The sequence below is a fragment of the Camelina sativa genome, chromosome 3, assembly GCF_000633955.1.
Source record: "Camelina sativa cultivar DH55 chromosome 3, Cs, whole genome shotgun sequence".
In the NCBI taxonomy this organism is placed as follows: domain Eukaryota; kingdom Viridiplantae; phylum Streptophyta; class Magnoliopsida; order Brassicales; family Brassicaceae; genus Camelina; species Camelina sativa.
Genome location: NC_025687.1, coordinates 15,449,539 through 15,462,396, shown reverse-complemented (window position 1 = coordinate 15,462,396; position 12,858 = coordinate 15,449,539). Strand labels below are relative to the sequence as shown.

Here is a 12,858-nt window from a genome sequence, read left to right as displayed (position 1 = left end):
AGCATAACTGAAACACGAGAACTCAGTCCATTTGCACAACATAAGCTCTACGTTAATTAATGGAGTTAAATGAAGCTAAGTGAAAACAATTTTGGACGCTATTACGTACCATTTACTTTGCTGAAGACGGAGGCCAAAATTCTAGAAGCCTTTCAGTGGGGGGTCCGAGACAAAGCCAGTCAACGGCAAGCAGTTCCATGAGCTATTCTAGAATGGAACCTCACAACTTGCCGGCATAGAAATTTTGCTAGGGTGCTGAATTTGAACTGTGTAATTCTTGAAAGCTGACGTTAGCTAGGGCATGCACTATGTTTGTAATCATCATTGAGGCTCATGCTTGGATGCCTTGAAACTTGGATACTTTTGTAAGAGGAGAAGATGAATCTAAAAGGAAATTAAATGGCTTTGAAGTCCAAAAACCTACCATAGGAAAATAATTTGCAAAAATAAAATCTTATAGAGAGAACTCATCTCCACATTATTATAAAACAAGAAGAAATCTAAGATCGAGATAAAATAAAATGTATCATTACAGGGTGACCTTATACCATATTGAAGCTCAACAATCACACAAAATAATACATTACCAGACGAGGAAGAAAAAGAAAAAAAAAACACAGCATCATTTGAAGCTTAAGTTTGATTTTACTTCGCAAAGAGTCACTCTTGAACCGAGCTTAACCGCTTAGAAGTCAGATCAAAACCAAATACCCTAATCTCACTCACTCGTTTCTTGATGCCACAAAGATCTAATATGGCAAGGCAAAACATAAACAGAACTAGCTACTTACATCTTCATATCTCTTTCTTACTCCCATATCCTGAAAGGCTGAAACATATCATACTTTTCTTTTTCAGGACATTGGTGATAAGCACATGAGAGGCACATGTGAGGAGCTAAAAAGAAGAATGAGAACAATGTAGAGTATAAATAGAGATAGATTACTATTGTAAAGGGCATCATGCATGATCAGAATTGTGTGAGTTTGTTAGAGAGCCTGCATGCTCTGTTCTTAGAAGATGAGTTTGGAGAACTGTAACTCCATGCTTGTCAATTAGGGTTTGATTTTGTAACTAGGATCGAGAGAGATAAGAGAGAAGAGTTTGTATCCTCAATCTTATCAATTGGTGCGTCGTGACTGTGATCGGAGTTATCGCAAGTGAAGATTTAGGGTTTGATGAAATTGGGGATTTTACCAAATTGAAGAATCAGAGGATCGAAGATGGAGATACAACAAGATTCACCGATTAGAGAGCTACCAGGGGCGGAGCAAACAACGGCTTCATCTATTGAGTTTTACGATCAATTAGCAAAGATGAGTTCCATGGTTCGTTGTGTAGAATCACATTTGGATTCAAGAATCGACGCTCAGGATCAACAGTTCTTGGAGATTAAGCAGAAGCTGTATTTTGGGATAAACAATTTATCCGGGAAAGAGACAGTGCAAGAAGTTGGAGGCACAAGTCAAATTACCACTTCAAGATCGCAAGATCAAGCCAATTAGGTAACACATTCCTTTTTGAAACCTTGCTGTAGTGATATTAGGCCTAGGATCATAGAAAACCTTCTTAACAACGTGGAGATGGCCGTGTTTGAGGGCGTGGGAATATATGGTTGGATTGTCGTTGTTGAGCATTTCTTTCAAATCGGTGGATACAACGATGCAGAGAAACTATTCCTAGCTTCAGTGAGCTTGCAAGGAGAAGCATTGAGCTGGTACAACTTGAAAATTAACAGGAGACAGTTTGAAATTTGGGTTCAGTTTAAGTCGGGATTGATAAGTTTGTTTTGTATCAAACAGACAGGAACAATAGCGGAGTATATACAACGATTTGCGAATCTTTCATCACAAGTATTTGGGTTGGATGAGCAGAAACTAGAAGGGATTTTTCTCAATGTGTTAACACGGGAAATGCAGGAGCTTGTTCATATGCAAAAGCCATGTAATTTGCCGGAGATGATGGTTGTAGCTAGAGCTATGGAGTCATTTATAAAGAGAAAAGTTGATAAAGAAGAGTTGATGTTGGCTAGTAAAGACAATAAGAAGATTTATGGATCTGATTCTGCAGTGACTATGCTAAACGCATCAAGTCAAGAAGCAGGCTCACATAAGACTGGGTCAATATCAGATTATGTGCAGAAGATTGAGGATTTTTCATCTCGGGTTAATGGGTTAGAGGATCAGAAGTTAGAAGGGACATTGTTGAATGGATTAACACAAGGGATTATGAAAGGGAATGGAGATAACATGGTGAAAAAGATCGAGTTGCCAATTTTTGATGGACTTTATCCATGTAGTTGGATAACACAGGTGGAAAGATTACTTCGATCTGATCGACATACTGACATAGAGAAGATACAGTTTGTAACGCAGAAATTAAAAGGAGATTCTCTTAGTTGGTTCAGGAATGTGTCTTTCAAGAATTGGAAGGATTTTAAATCCAAATTGTATGTTTGATTTGGGAATTCGGTTCCAGTTACTCTGCAGCCATTGTCAATTCTGAAACAGGAGCCACTCTTAGCCACAAAACCGATGACAGAGACTAATTTGCATCAAGAACAAGAATCACAGGAAAAAAAGATCTTTAGACTTGGCAGCAGATGGAATTCCCCAACCACAGAAAAGTGTGATTTCAGTCTTTAAGGATGTTCACGATGCATCTTTGACTTGTTCTAATGCATCAGGGGATCAGTTTCAGTCACAACCTGGCCTTCTCTTTCATGATCTAAACTCTAGGTTTGTCAGTGATAGTTTGAAAACTCAACAAGAAGGAATATTAAAGGTTTTAGATGTCTTTGAAGTGACTGACTATGATGAGAAGTCACCCTGTATAAAGGTTAATTGTTGTTAGCATTGCTTGCAACAAAGGGGACATCAACAGAAGTGTTCTAAAACATGGAAATTTAAGTTCAAAGATAGGTATGATACAAGAGTGCTGAGAAAGGAAAATTTTTTGTTTGAAAAGAAAACATACGAGGATGAAGATATTTTGCACTTTGGAACACAAATGGTGATAAGTTGTGGCTGTGTGATCATCCGGTGTTTGACAGAGTGTTTCTTCAAAGGCAGCGAGTAACACACAAGAAGAGGAAGTTAAAGCTTAGTGAGTTTTGGCTGCTCAAATACTACGAGAGATCAAGGGAGAGAGTACAAGAGTCTATGGTTCAAAGTAGAAAGATGCAGCGTGGGATTGTGAGTTACCATTCTTGGACCGTTGGAAAGCTCGGTATTTGCAGAATTTTGAGAAAAAGTTTGACGCTGGATTAAAACAGAAGTGTGTTGGCAGCATTAATGCAAAACAAAGTTATGAAGGGAAGTTTATTGGCTTGTACTCACCATATGGGGATAGGAACGTCTATTATTCTGTGTGGCATTGTTGGAGAAAGAAGAATCTGCAGCTCGTTAATCTGAACAATGGATGTTCACAGCCACAAAGTCCGGACCTGCACTTTCTTGGAGTCACTTACTATGGTACAGAAGATGATTGTGCGTGCAGCAGCTTTGCCGTGGCAGGAATGGTCGTCTTGTTTGCTTCTGTGTCAATCTTATTTGCTCCTTCACAGCTTGAGGATAAGCTGTCGTCAAACGGGGGAGTATTGATAAGCACATGTGAGGAGCTAAAAAGAAGAATGAGAACAATGTAGAGTATAAATAGAGATACATTACTATTGTAAAGGGCATCCTGCGTCATTAGAATTGTGTGAGTTTGTTAGAGAACCTGTGTGCTCTGTTCTTAGAAGGTGAGTTTGGAGAACTGTAACTCCATGCTTGTCAATTAGGGTTTGAGTTTGTAACTAGGATCAAGAGTAATAAGAGAGAAGAGTTTGTATCCTCAATCTTATCAATTGGTCATGCGGTTCTTGAGGCATATCCCCGAACACTCGTGAATCTAGCATTCCGGATTCTTTCAAGAATGGGAGAAATTTTGAAAGAAGATTCTTTAAGCAACCCCAACTCTCATGCGCCAGAGTTGCTTCCTTGGCTCTCGTGACCCTTACAGAACACCTGAGAGGCCTTTGCTTTCGTTTCGTCCCGTGTAAGGCATTCTTTAACAGAAGACATGAACAAAGCTGAGGGACAGAGACTGGTTTATATTTATAAAACAAAATTTCATAGTTTATCAACAAAGCTTGAACGCACCTTTAAAAGGAAAATGAGAGTAATAGACGAAGATAGCCTATTCTTAGTTAAAAACAAAACCTTAAAGTTCAATTTTAAAGTCAAAACAAAAGCTATAATTAGTGGCCCTCTCAATTAATAAAATTCAAAACAAATCTTTATTGCTATATCTTCGTATTAATGAGTCCAGCTAAGCAGCAAGTCACCTAATCACTACATGCACCCGTTTCGTTAGTAATATAAATAAAGCCTTCATACCCAAACATCTAAACACTAAAACACAGCACCACACACAAAAAAAAAAAGAAAAGCAAAGAAAGATGAGGTCGGGGTTTAAGTTATCGCTCATAGCTAACAACTACTCGAGGAAACAATCATTCAAGAAGAGGAAGGCAGGGATAACGAAGAAACTCCATGAGCTCACGACTCTCTGTGGTGTGAAAGCCTGTGCGGTAATCTGCAGCCCGTACGAGAATCCGGTGGTGTGGCCGTCAGCGGAAGGCGTCCAAGAGGTGGTTTCGAAGGTTATGGAGTTACCGGTGGAAAATCAGTGCAAGTATATGTTTAATCACGAGAGCTATTTGCGTCGCCAAATCACCAAAGCAGAGAAGCAACTGAAAAATCTGCGTAGTGATAACCGAGAGGCTCAGCTTAGACAATTTATGTTTGATTGTCTCGAAGGCAAGATGTATCAGCACCGTTATGATGCAACGGACCTTCAAGATCTGAGATCTTATATTGGTGGCTATATCAAGAAGGTTGATTCCAGGATGAAGCTGGTGCAGATTGGTGAGTCCTCCTCTTCCTCCACTCTCCTTCTTCCTTCTTCAGTTGCTGGTGCAGATTCTCCTGCTGTTGAGGTTACTGGTCATCCTGTTACTGAGGATGCATCTATGGTAACTGATTTTAATGGATTTGATGGTTATTTTCCTTATGACGGTATGACTATGAATCCGATTCCGAATCAGCATGAGTCGTTGGTTCAACACCATGTTCCTGTTGGCTCGGTTCAACACCATACTCTCATGAATTTTGATGATCAAATTCAACATGGACTCTATGATATGAATTTGCACCAGGATATGAGTTTGGATCCAGTTCAGCCTTCGTATCCACAGGGATCATTCATGAATCTCTTGATGGGACATCCTCAACAAATTGGTTATGATGAAGAGCATGCTCACAACCCTCTTATGAACGGCAACTCTCACCAGCTATCAACCATGGATTTTGCTACAACTGGTAACATGCCTTCCATCAACACCAACACCATTGCGGGTGTTTATGCTCCTGATGACATCAATGGTCTTTCATCAGAAGATGTGGATTTCTAATAAGTGTTTGCATTTTTGTTTGTTCATTTCAAAGGACAAATATTTGGTGATGTTTTCTACCTTTGAATGGATTCTATTATTTATGATATTAGGTAATGTATCAAAATGTTGACCAGAAAAGAAAATGATAATGTATCGAAATTTTAATTATAAGAAGTTTGGTCAAGCTGAATTTGTACTATATGTAACCCCTCGAAAGCTGACGTTAGCTAGGGCATGCACTATGTCTGTCACCATCACTGAGGCTCGTGCTTGGATGCCATGAAACTTGGATACTTTTGTAAGAGGAAAATGGCTTTTCTTAAAACCATCGCAGAGTAGAACAAAGTGAATGGGTTTAATACTTCCACATACACTAAAACCTCTATAAATTAATACTCTATAAATTAATAATTATGTAAATTTATATATATATATAAATTTACATAATTATTAATTTATAGTGATATTAATTTATCTATAAATTAATAATTATGTAAATTTATATATATATATAAATTTACATAATTATTAATTTATAGTGATATTAATTTATCTATAAATTAATAATTATGTAAATTTATATATATATATAAATTTACATAATTATTAATTTATAGTGATATTAATTTATCTATAAATTAATAATTATGTAAATTTATATATATATATAAATTTACATAATTATTAATTTATAGTGATATTAATTTATCTATAAATTAATAATTATGTAAATTTATATATATATATAAATTTACATAATTATTAATTTATAGTGATATTAATTTATCTATAAATTAATAATTATGTAAATTTATATATATATATAAATTTACATAATTATTAATTTATAGTGATATTAATTTATCTATAAATTAATAATTATGTAAATTTATATATATATATAAATTTACATAATTATTAATTTATAGTGATATTAATTTATCTATAAATTAATAATTATGTAAATTTATATATATATATAAATTTACATAATTATTAATTTATAGTGATATTAATTTATCTATAAATTAATAATTATGTAAATTTATATATATATATAAATTTACATAATTATTAATTTATAGTGATATTAATTTATCTATAAATTAATAATTATGTAAATTTATATATATATATAAATTTACATAATTATTAATTTATAGTGATATTAATTTATCTATAAATTAATAATTATGTAAATTTATATATATATATAAATTTACATAATTATTAATTTATAGTGATATTAATTTATCTATAAATTAATAATTATGTAAATTTATATATATATATAAATTTACATAATTATTAATTTATAGTGATATTAATTTATCTATAAATTAATAATTATGTAAATTTATATATATATATAAATTTACATAATTATTAATTTATAGAGGTTTTACTGTACTAACAAAGTGCACATGGCCTATCATGTATTGGTTAGATTCTGAAAGCAGGCATCAGACTGTGAACTGATTTCTGTAAATATAACAATGAGGCACACTAGAAAAGTTCAGTAAGAAGGTAGGCTACTGTTTTCCCGAGAGAGAAAGGACTCTTTCTTAAAACGTTACTGTTTTAGAATGAAGAAAAAATATAGAAAAATATTTTTAATATTCATTCATTCTTAAAACAAACCAATAAGAAAAAGGAACATAACACCAAAAACCGAAACAAATCTCACCAATGTCATTATCATTGACTAAAATATGATAACATGCCATTTAAATTTTCAATTGAAAAAATGGAAGAAAGAAATTAAATAAGGTCGGAGAATATCCACATCTTATTTTATCCTCCTTAAAAAATAAAAGTAAATAAATAAATCTTTTTTGTTTACAGACACAAAAAAAAATTAAAAACATGAAACAGAGCATAGTTATAAAAAAATTAAACTTAACAGAATTTTAATTGAGTCTACAGATTTTGATTTTTTTTTTATAAATACATATTTTGATCTTCATTGGGAATTATACTCTTCTCCATAATTCTGAAATTATTAAATGAAAATGTTACTTTTTGTTCATACTTGATTCCTATTGATTCTTTAACTTTCTTTTGTTTGACATGAACATGTTACTTTTTTAGTTCTAATCTTTTTAAATTTCTTGAAACCATATCTGTTTTTTTTTTAATTATTCTTAAAGAACCATAAAATAGTTTTTGACAGTAAACTAGAATGTAACTCTTGTTGTATTGGTCTAACCGTTTGCATTTAAGAAGGTTGCATGTAAATTGTAGAAATTAGAGAAGGGTTTTGGAGAAAAGTGTTTATTATTTCATTGTCTTTCTAAATCAATGATAGAAGGGTTAATTTATAAAACACCCAGCTCTTAGGTTCCAACGGCTTATAATAACCGCATCAACAAAGCCCAACATAAACTGTCAGTCCATACACCAATACTCCTTTGCACGACGAATATGGTACGCAAAACGTAAACTTTGCAATAGAAAAACGAAACATGTATGTCGTGGACACTTGTCAAAGACATACAAATCATGTCAACAAACTCCTCCACGCATAAACATAATTTTGAAAATAGGAGTGAAAATCCAGCTCGTCTTCGGTCTTTGGTAAAAAAGAATAACAACGTCCCGTACATGCAAATCGTGCAATCTTCACAAATAATTATCCTAATCTAGGACAGTCCACAAATCAGAATAAAAATAAATTAACCTAAAAACATGAGGGATCTAAACAATCTCCACAAATGAAACTATTACCAAATAAAAACTCAGAAAAATTCATAATTAAAACCAATGTAAACAATAAAGCCTTGAACCATCAACATTAATTTAAATAAAAGAACAAAAAAACCCTGATTAATTATTGCAAAAAGATAGCCTTAAACTAATTTAAATAAAAAAAAATCATATGACGTTACTCTTAAAACACAAACACAAAATCCCATTAATTAAATTATTAGAAAATAAATAAACTACATAAACTAACCAAAATCTAAAACCCATTAACTCTTTCACTAAAAATCAAACGTGAACACAAATCCAAACATCACATCATCTTCATCATTTCCATCTTTACCGTCTCACATGTCTTCTCCAGTTATCATTTCCATGTTTTATTTTCTTGTTCACAAAGATTTTAATGCGGAAACGTTAATGTAGATTCACAAGAATAATCTGGCTCTGATACTATGTAAAATTCAGATCTTACTGTGGGCTTACAACCAAAAATAATTGGCAGTGAGTGGATTGACCCAAATTTTTTAGATAGTACTCAAGTTCCTTCACATTTTTCGATGTGGGATCTTTTCCCCCATACGCCCCCTCGAGATAATGGTTATTCTAATAGCCATTATCTCAACATAATCCATCACGCTCCCTCAAAATAATGTTCTTCTTAGCTATTTCCATGGACTGAGCTTTCTTTTGGGCTATCAATGGGGTGATCAAACCTCTTTCTAGGCCAAATTGATTAACAGAGCCAGCTTGTGTAAGCTATGATGTTTCCACATTTACGGCATGCCACATTTCAGACCTAGTCGGGAGAAGACTCAGAAGGAGTTAGAACTTAGAAGACTCCACTCTCGGAACAAAAGAAAGACTAAGACAAGTGTTTCATTTTTTGAAGGTTCCAAATTGAAGGACAAAGCACGTAGCCTTTTTGCTATTTATACAAGGGTTTTTGTATTTTCCTCTGGTCAATTGCCGATGGAATGAAGATCATATAACTTATAGAGATCAATTTTGTTTTTTTCTGGCTTGGTGTTTAACTTAAAGAGATCATTTGATTCTGTTCATCAATTAAATATTTCATTTTTAAAATCTCTTTTTGGCAATTATTTGATAATGATTACAATTTCTACATGTTTGATGATGATGAATTATATAGAATGATTTTCTACATTGGTCAGCACCATAGCCAATGAATTCTACTATCCATTATATATATATATATATATATATATTGAAAGTAAAACTAAAAACAAAACAAGAGGCAGAGTTTTCAATGCTCTCTTACATTAGAGGATCCCTGGAATCAATTTAAGTTATAGGATTTTTAAAAAAGCCAAGACTCTCGACGTGTTGATGTACGATCACAGCAAAATAATCCTCGGGTCTATCATGGAATCCATAAGAGCACCTAAACTCTTCACCGTTTCCAATTCCTAGGAGTCTAACTCTTCTAATGTTTTGTGTTTCAACATTGTAGTAGAAAATGTAGAAGGGTCGACAATTGCGTGACAACTTCGTCGGGGCGATAATGATCTCACCAGCCTTGTTGGTGCCTTGAAAAGATATTTCACCACACTCAATATCATCCCACACAGAGGAGGGTATATATCACACATATTTGCTTAGACCATTCAGGTTTCTTGGCGTGTTCTAGTATCCACAAATAAAAACTAGTGAAACGATAATAAGGGTATCTCACAATGAAAGCTAGCTTCCCTCTGTATTCTAAGAAAACTGTTTCGTTCCCCCCTTGGGCCTTGGAACAACAACACTAGGAACTTTGATGAAACTTAGTTTCTCAGATCTAACATCGAAATGCACAAAAGCTTGACCTGTAAATTTGGTGAAGAAAGCAGCATAGTAGAGAAAACCGTTGATGCATACATTCGCTAAACTCTCCCTATAAGGTAAATGGGTACCTTTAATATAAGGTAAACCGTTGATGCATACATCAAACCCTAGATTCGACTCGATTGGTAAAAGAGGTTTTACTTCTTTTTGTGGCCCTTCACTACAGAATTCACAGGCAATGAAATCATTTCAGACCTAACTTGGGCTCCTTCTCATCTTACTGAAACCCTAGCCATTTTTTTCCCAATTTTATTTTTTGTTTACGATTTTTTCCTCTTGACCATAGTGTTGAATTAGGTGACTAACAAAAATATTCCTCAAAAAAGAAAGTGAAACAAAACAAAATCAGTCATGCTAACGTCAAATGGGCCTCGAGGCCCATAATACACATAAAAACGTCGTCGTATTATTGAATCTACGGCGAAGAGAACTCGCCGTGAAACCAAAACACCTCAGTAGATCGGAGAAAGTTACACAGTCAATAACTCCGAGAATGGTTCAGCCGCGATTCGTCCGTCCGATGCAGTCATCACCTTCCACCGATACCGGAGAACCAACTTCATCCAACCTATACGTCGCGAATTGTGGACCAGCGGTTGGACTATCACACGACGCAATCGCGGCGGTGTTCGCTGATTTCGGTGAAGTGAAAGGCGTATACGCAGCCGACGAGAGCGGCGTTCGCGTCATCGTATCTTTCGCGGATCCTTTCTCGGCGAAATCTGCTCTAGAAGCCTTGAATGGTCGGCCATGCCCGGACCTTAAAGGACGGTCTTTGCATATTCGATACTCAGTTCTTCAATCAGCTTCCGAGGTACTTCTAATTACAATACTGGATCCATTAATGGGTCTTACCGTATCATGGTTAGATTTCTATATAGGTCTCAAAGTTTTGATCTTTATGTGTTACAACATGTAGACGCAGGTGAATGATTGTGTTCCAGTGTCTTTAGTTGATTCAGAGTTGAACATCCCAGGGCTTTTCCTAATACCTGAATTTGTCAGTGTAGAAGAAGAACAGGTACAAGGTGTAGCAGGTGTTTGATTTCTTTTTTTTATCTCTTGTGTTATACTTATTGGTTCTGTCTTTATTAGCAATTGCTTGCAGCTGTTGATGCTAGGCCTTGGATTGTTCTTGCTAAACGGCGTGTTCAACACTATGGATATGAGTTTTGTTACGGGACAAGAAATGTTGATACCAAGAAGCCTCTCGGGGAGCTTCCATCGTTTGTTTCTCCTATACTCGAAAGAATCTCGTTGTTCCCGAATCTTGATAACGACCCGTCAAGCTTGGATTTGGACCAATTAACGGTACATCATCACACTCTCTGTAACTTAGATTAAAATGTTTTTAACTACATTGAAAGGCTGAGGGATTCTTGTGAAAATATTAGGTAAACGAGTATCCATCTGGGGTGGGTTTATCTCCTCATATTGACACACATTCAGCATTTGAAGATTGCATTTTCAGCCTTTCTTTAGCTGGTCCTTGTATTATGGAATTCAGAAGATACTCTGTTTCCACATGGAAAGCCTCAAGTGCTGATGCTGAGAAGTTGGGTGACTCCTCTTGTATCAAAAAGGCCTTATATCTTCCTCCTCGATCTATGCTATTATTATCTGGGGAAGCACGCTATGCTTGGAATCACTACATTCCTCATCACAAGGTTGTATTCTTATCACCACAAACTTCATTTTATCTTCATTTGGATATCTCCTTGGCTCTCACCATGGTATTGTTACTGCATTTCTATTAGTTGGTAACCTTTGTATTGTGCCCTAATAGATTGACAAGGTGAAGGAAAAAGTTATTAGGAGGAGTCCCAGAAGAGTATCTTTCACAATTCGAAAGGTAAATATATAGAAAACATGTTTGTGAGTTGTGACCAATATGTGCTTTTTCAGTTGATATTGATAGACAATAAATTCAATTTTTTTTGCAGGTGAGAAATCATCCCTGCAGGTGTAACTATCCACAATACTGTGACTCTCAGCAACAAAGATAACTGAAGAAGAGGAAAAAAATGAAAGGGAGAATATGTTAGGTATAGACAAGATGCATATGGAGAAGAAAATTATCATTTTTGTAGTTGTTTACTCTTAATTATTAGACTAGATTTGAATGTTTATATTAGTTTTGATAATCAATTTGTTACTCATTGTTCCAAACGTTCTAAGTTCACCATGTTTTCATATAAGAAACAGCCTTCCTCAAGTATCTTCTTCTCATTTGTTGTATTTTCCTCTATTTCAGTTTAATATCTCTTTTATACACTACATCTAGAATCAACAAAGTATTACAATTAAAACGATCTATTGCAACAATGGGCAACTTGCAAAACCTCACGCTAACTTCGGTTTCTAATATTTCATTAAGTGATTTTTTTTGGGTATGAATGTGTTTCACGTTCATCCATTGTAGGATAAGTCACAATTTCACTTTTCTAAATACTTCAAATTATGTTACGATCATTTATGAGCTCAAGCTTTACACTTATGACTTATCCTACATATGAACTCACTATATTCCCTATGGTATTATTGAAACAAGCTTATTGAAACCGAGTCTTTTTTTTTTTTTTTTTGGTTAATGTTAAATTTATACCAATAAAAAAGGTCTACATTGTACAATGGAAACCCAAAAATACGCCAAGCTCTAGAAAGAGAGAACAATGGAACATTTTAAGAAAAATAAATATATATTGAGCTTAAGCCATATTTAAAATCTGGTGAGAGATACAATCAAAATAAAAACCAAGTAGAGAGTCAATAAAGGGATCCTCCGGCGAGAAGTAAATGAGACGATTGCGAATGGTGCGGTCAATGAGAATCCTGGTAGCGGAGACGGATGTATGTGAAGCTGAGAAGAT

At 34.5% G+C, this 12,858-nt stretch overlaps 2 protein-coding genes across 2 annotated transcripts; both read left to right on the top strand.

Moving 5' to 3' along the window:
* LOC104779011 (agamous-like MADS-box protein AGL86) lies at positions 4,436-5,455 on the top strand. Its single transcript, XM_010503410.2, has one exon. The coding sequence runs from the start codon at positions 4,442-4,444 to the stop codon at positions 5,453-5,455; it is 1,014 nt and encodes a 337-aa protein (XP_010501712.1). The 5' UTR covers positions 4,436-4,441.
* Positions 10,392-12,005, top strand: LOC104777194 (alkylated DNA repair protein alkB homolog 8-like). Its single transcript, XM_010501407.2, has 6 exons — positions 10,392-10,802; positions 10,908-11,009; positions 11,084-11,299; positions 11,383-11,655; positions 11,775-11,840; positions 11,932-12,005. Exons 1-6 carry the CDS (start codon positions 10,482-10,484, stop codon positions 11,992-11,994), a joined length of 1,041 nt encoding a protein of 346 aa, XP_010499709.1. The 5' UTR covers positions 10,392-10,481; the 3' UTR covers positions 11,995-12,005.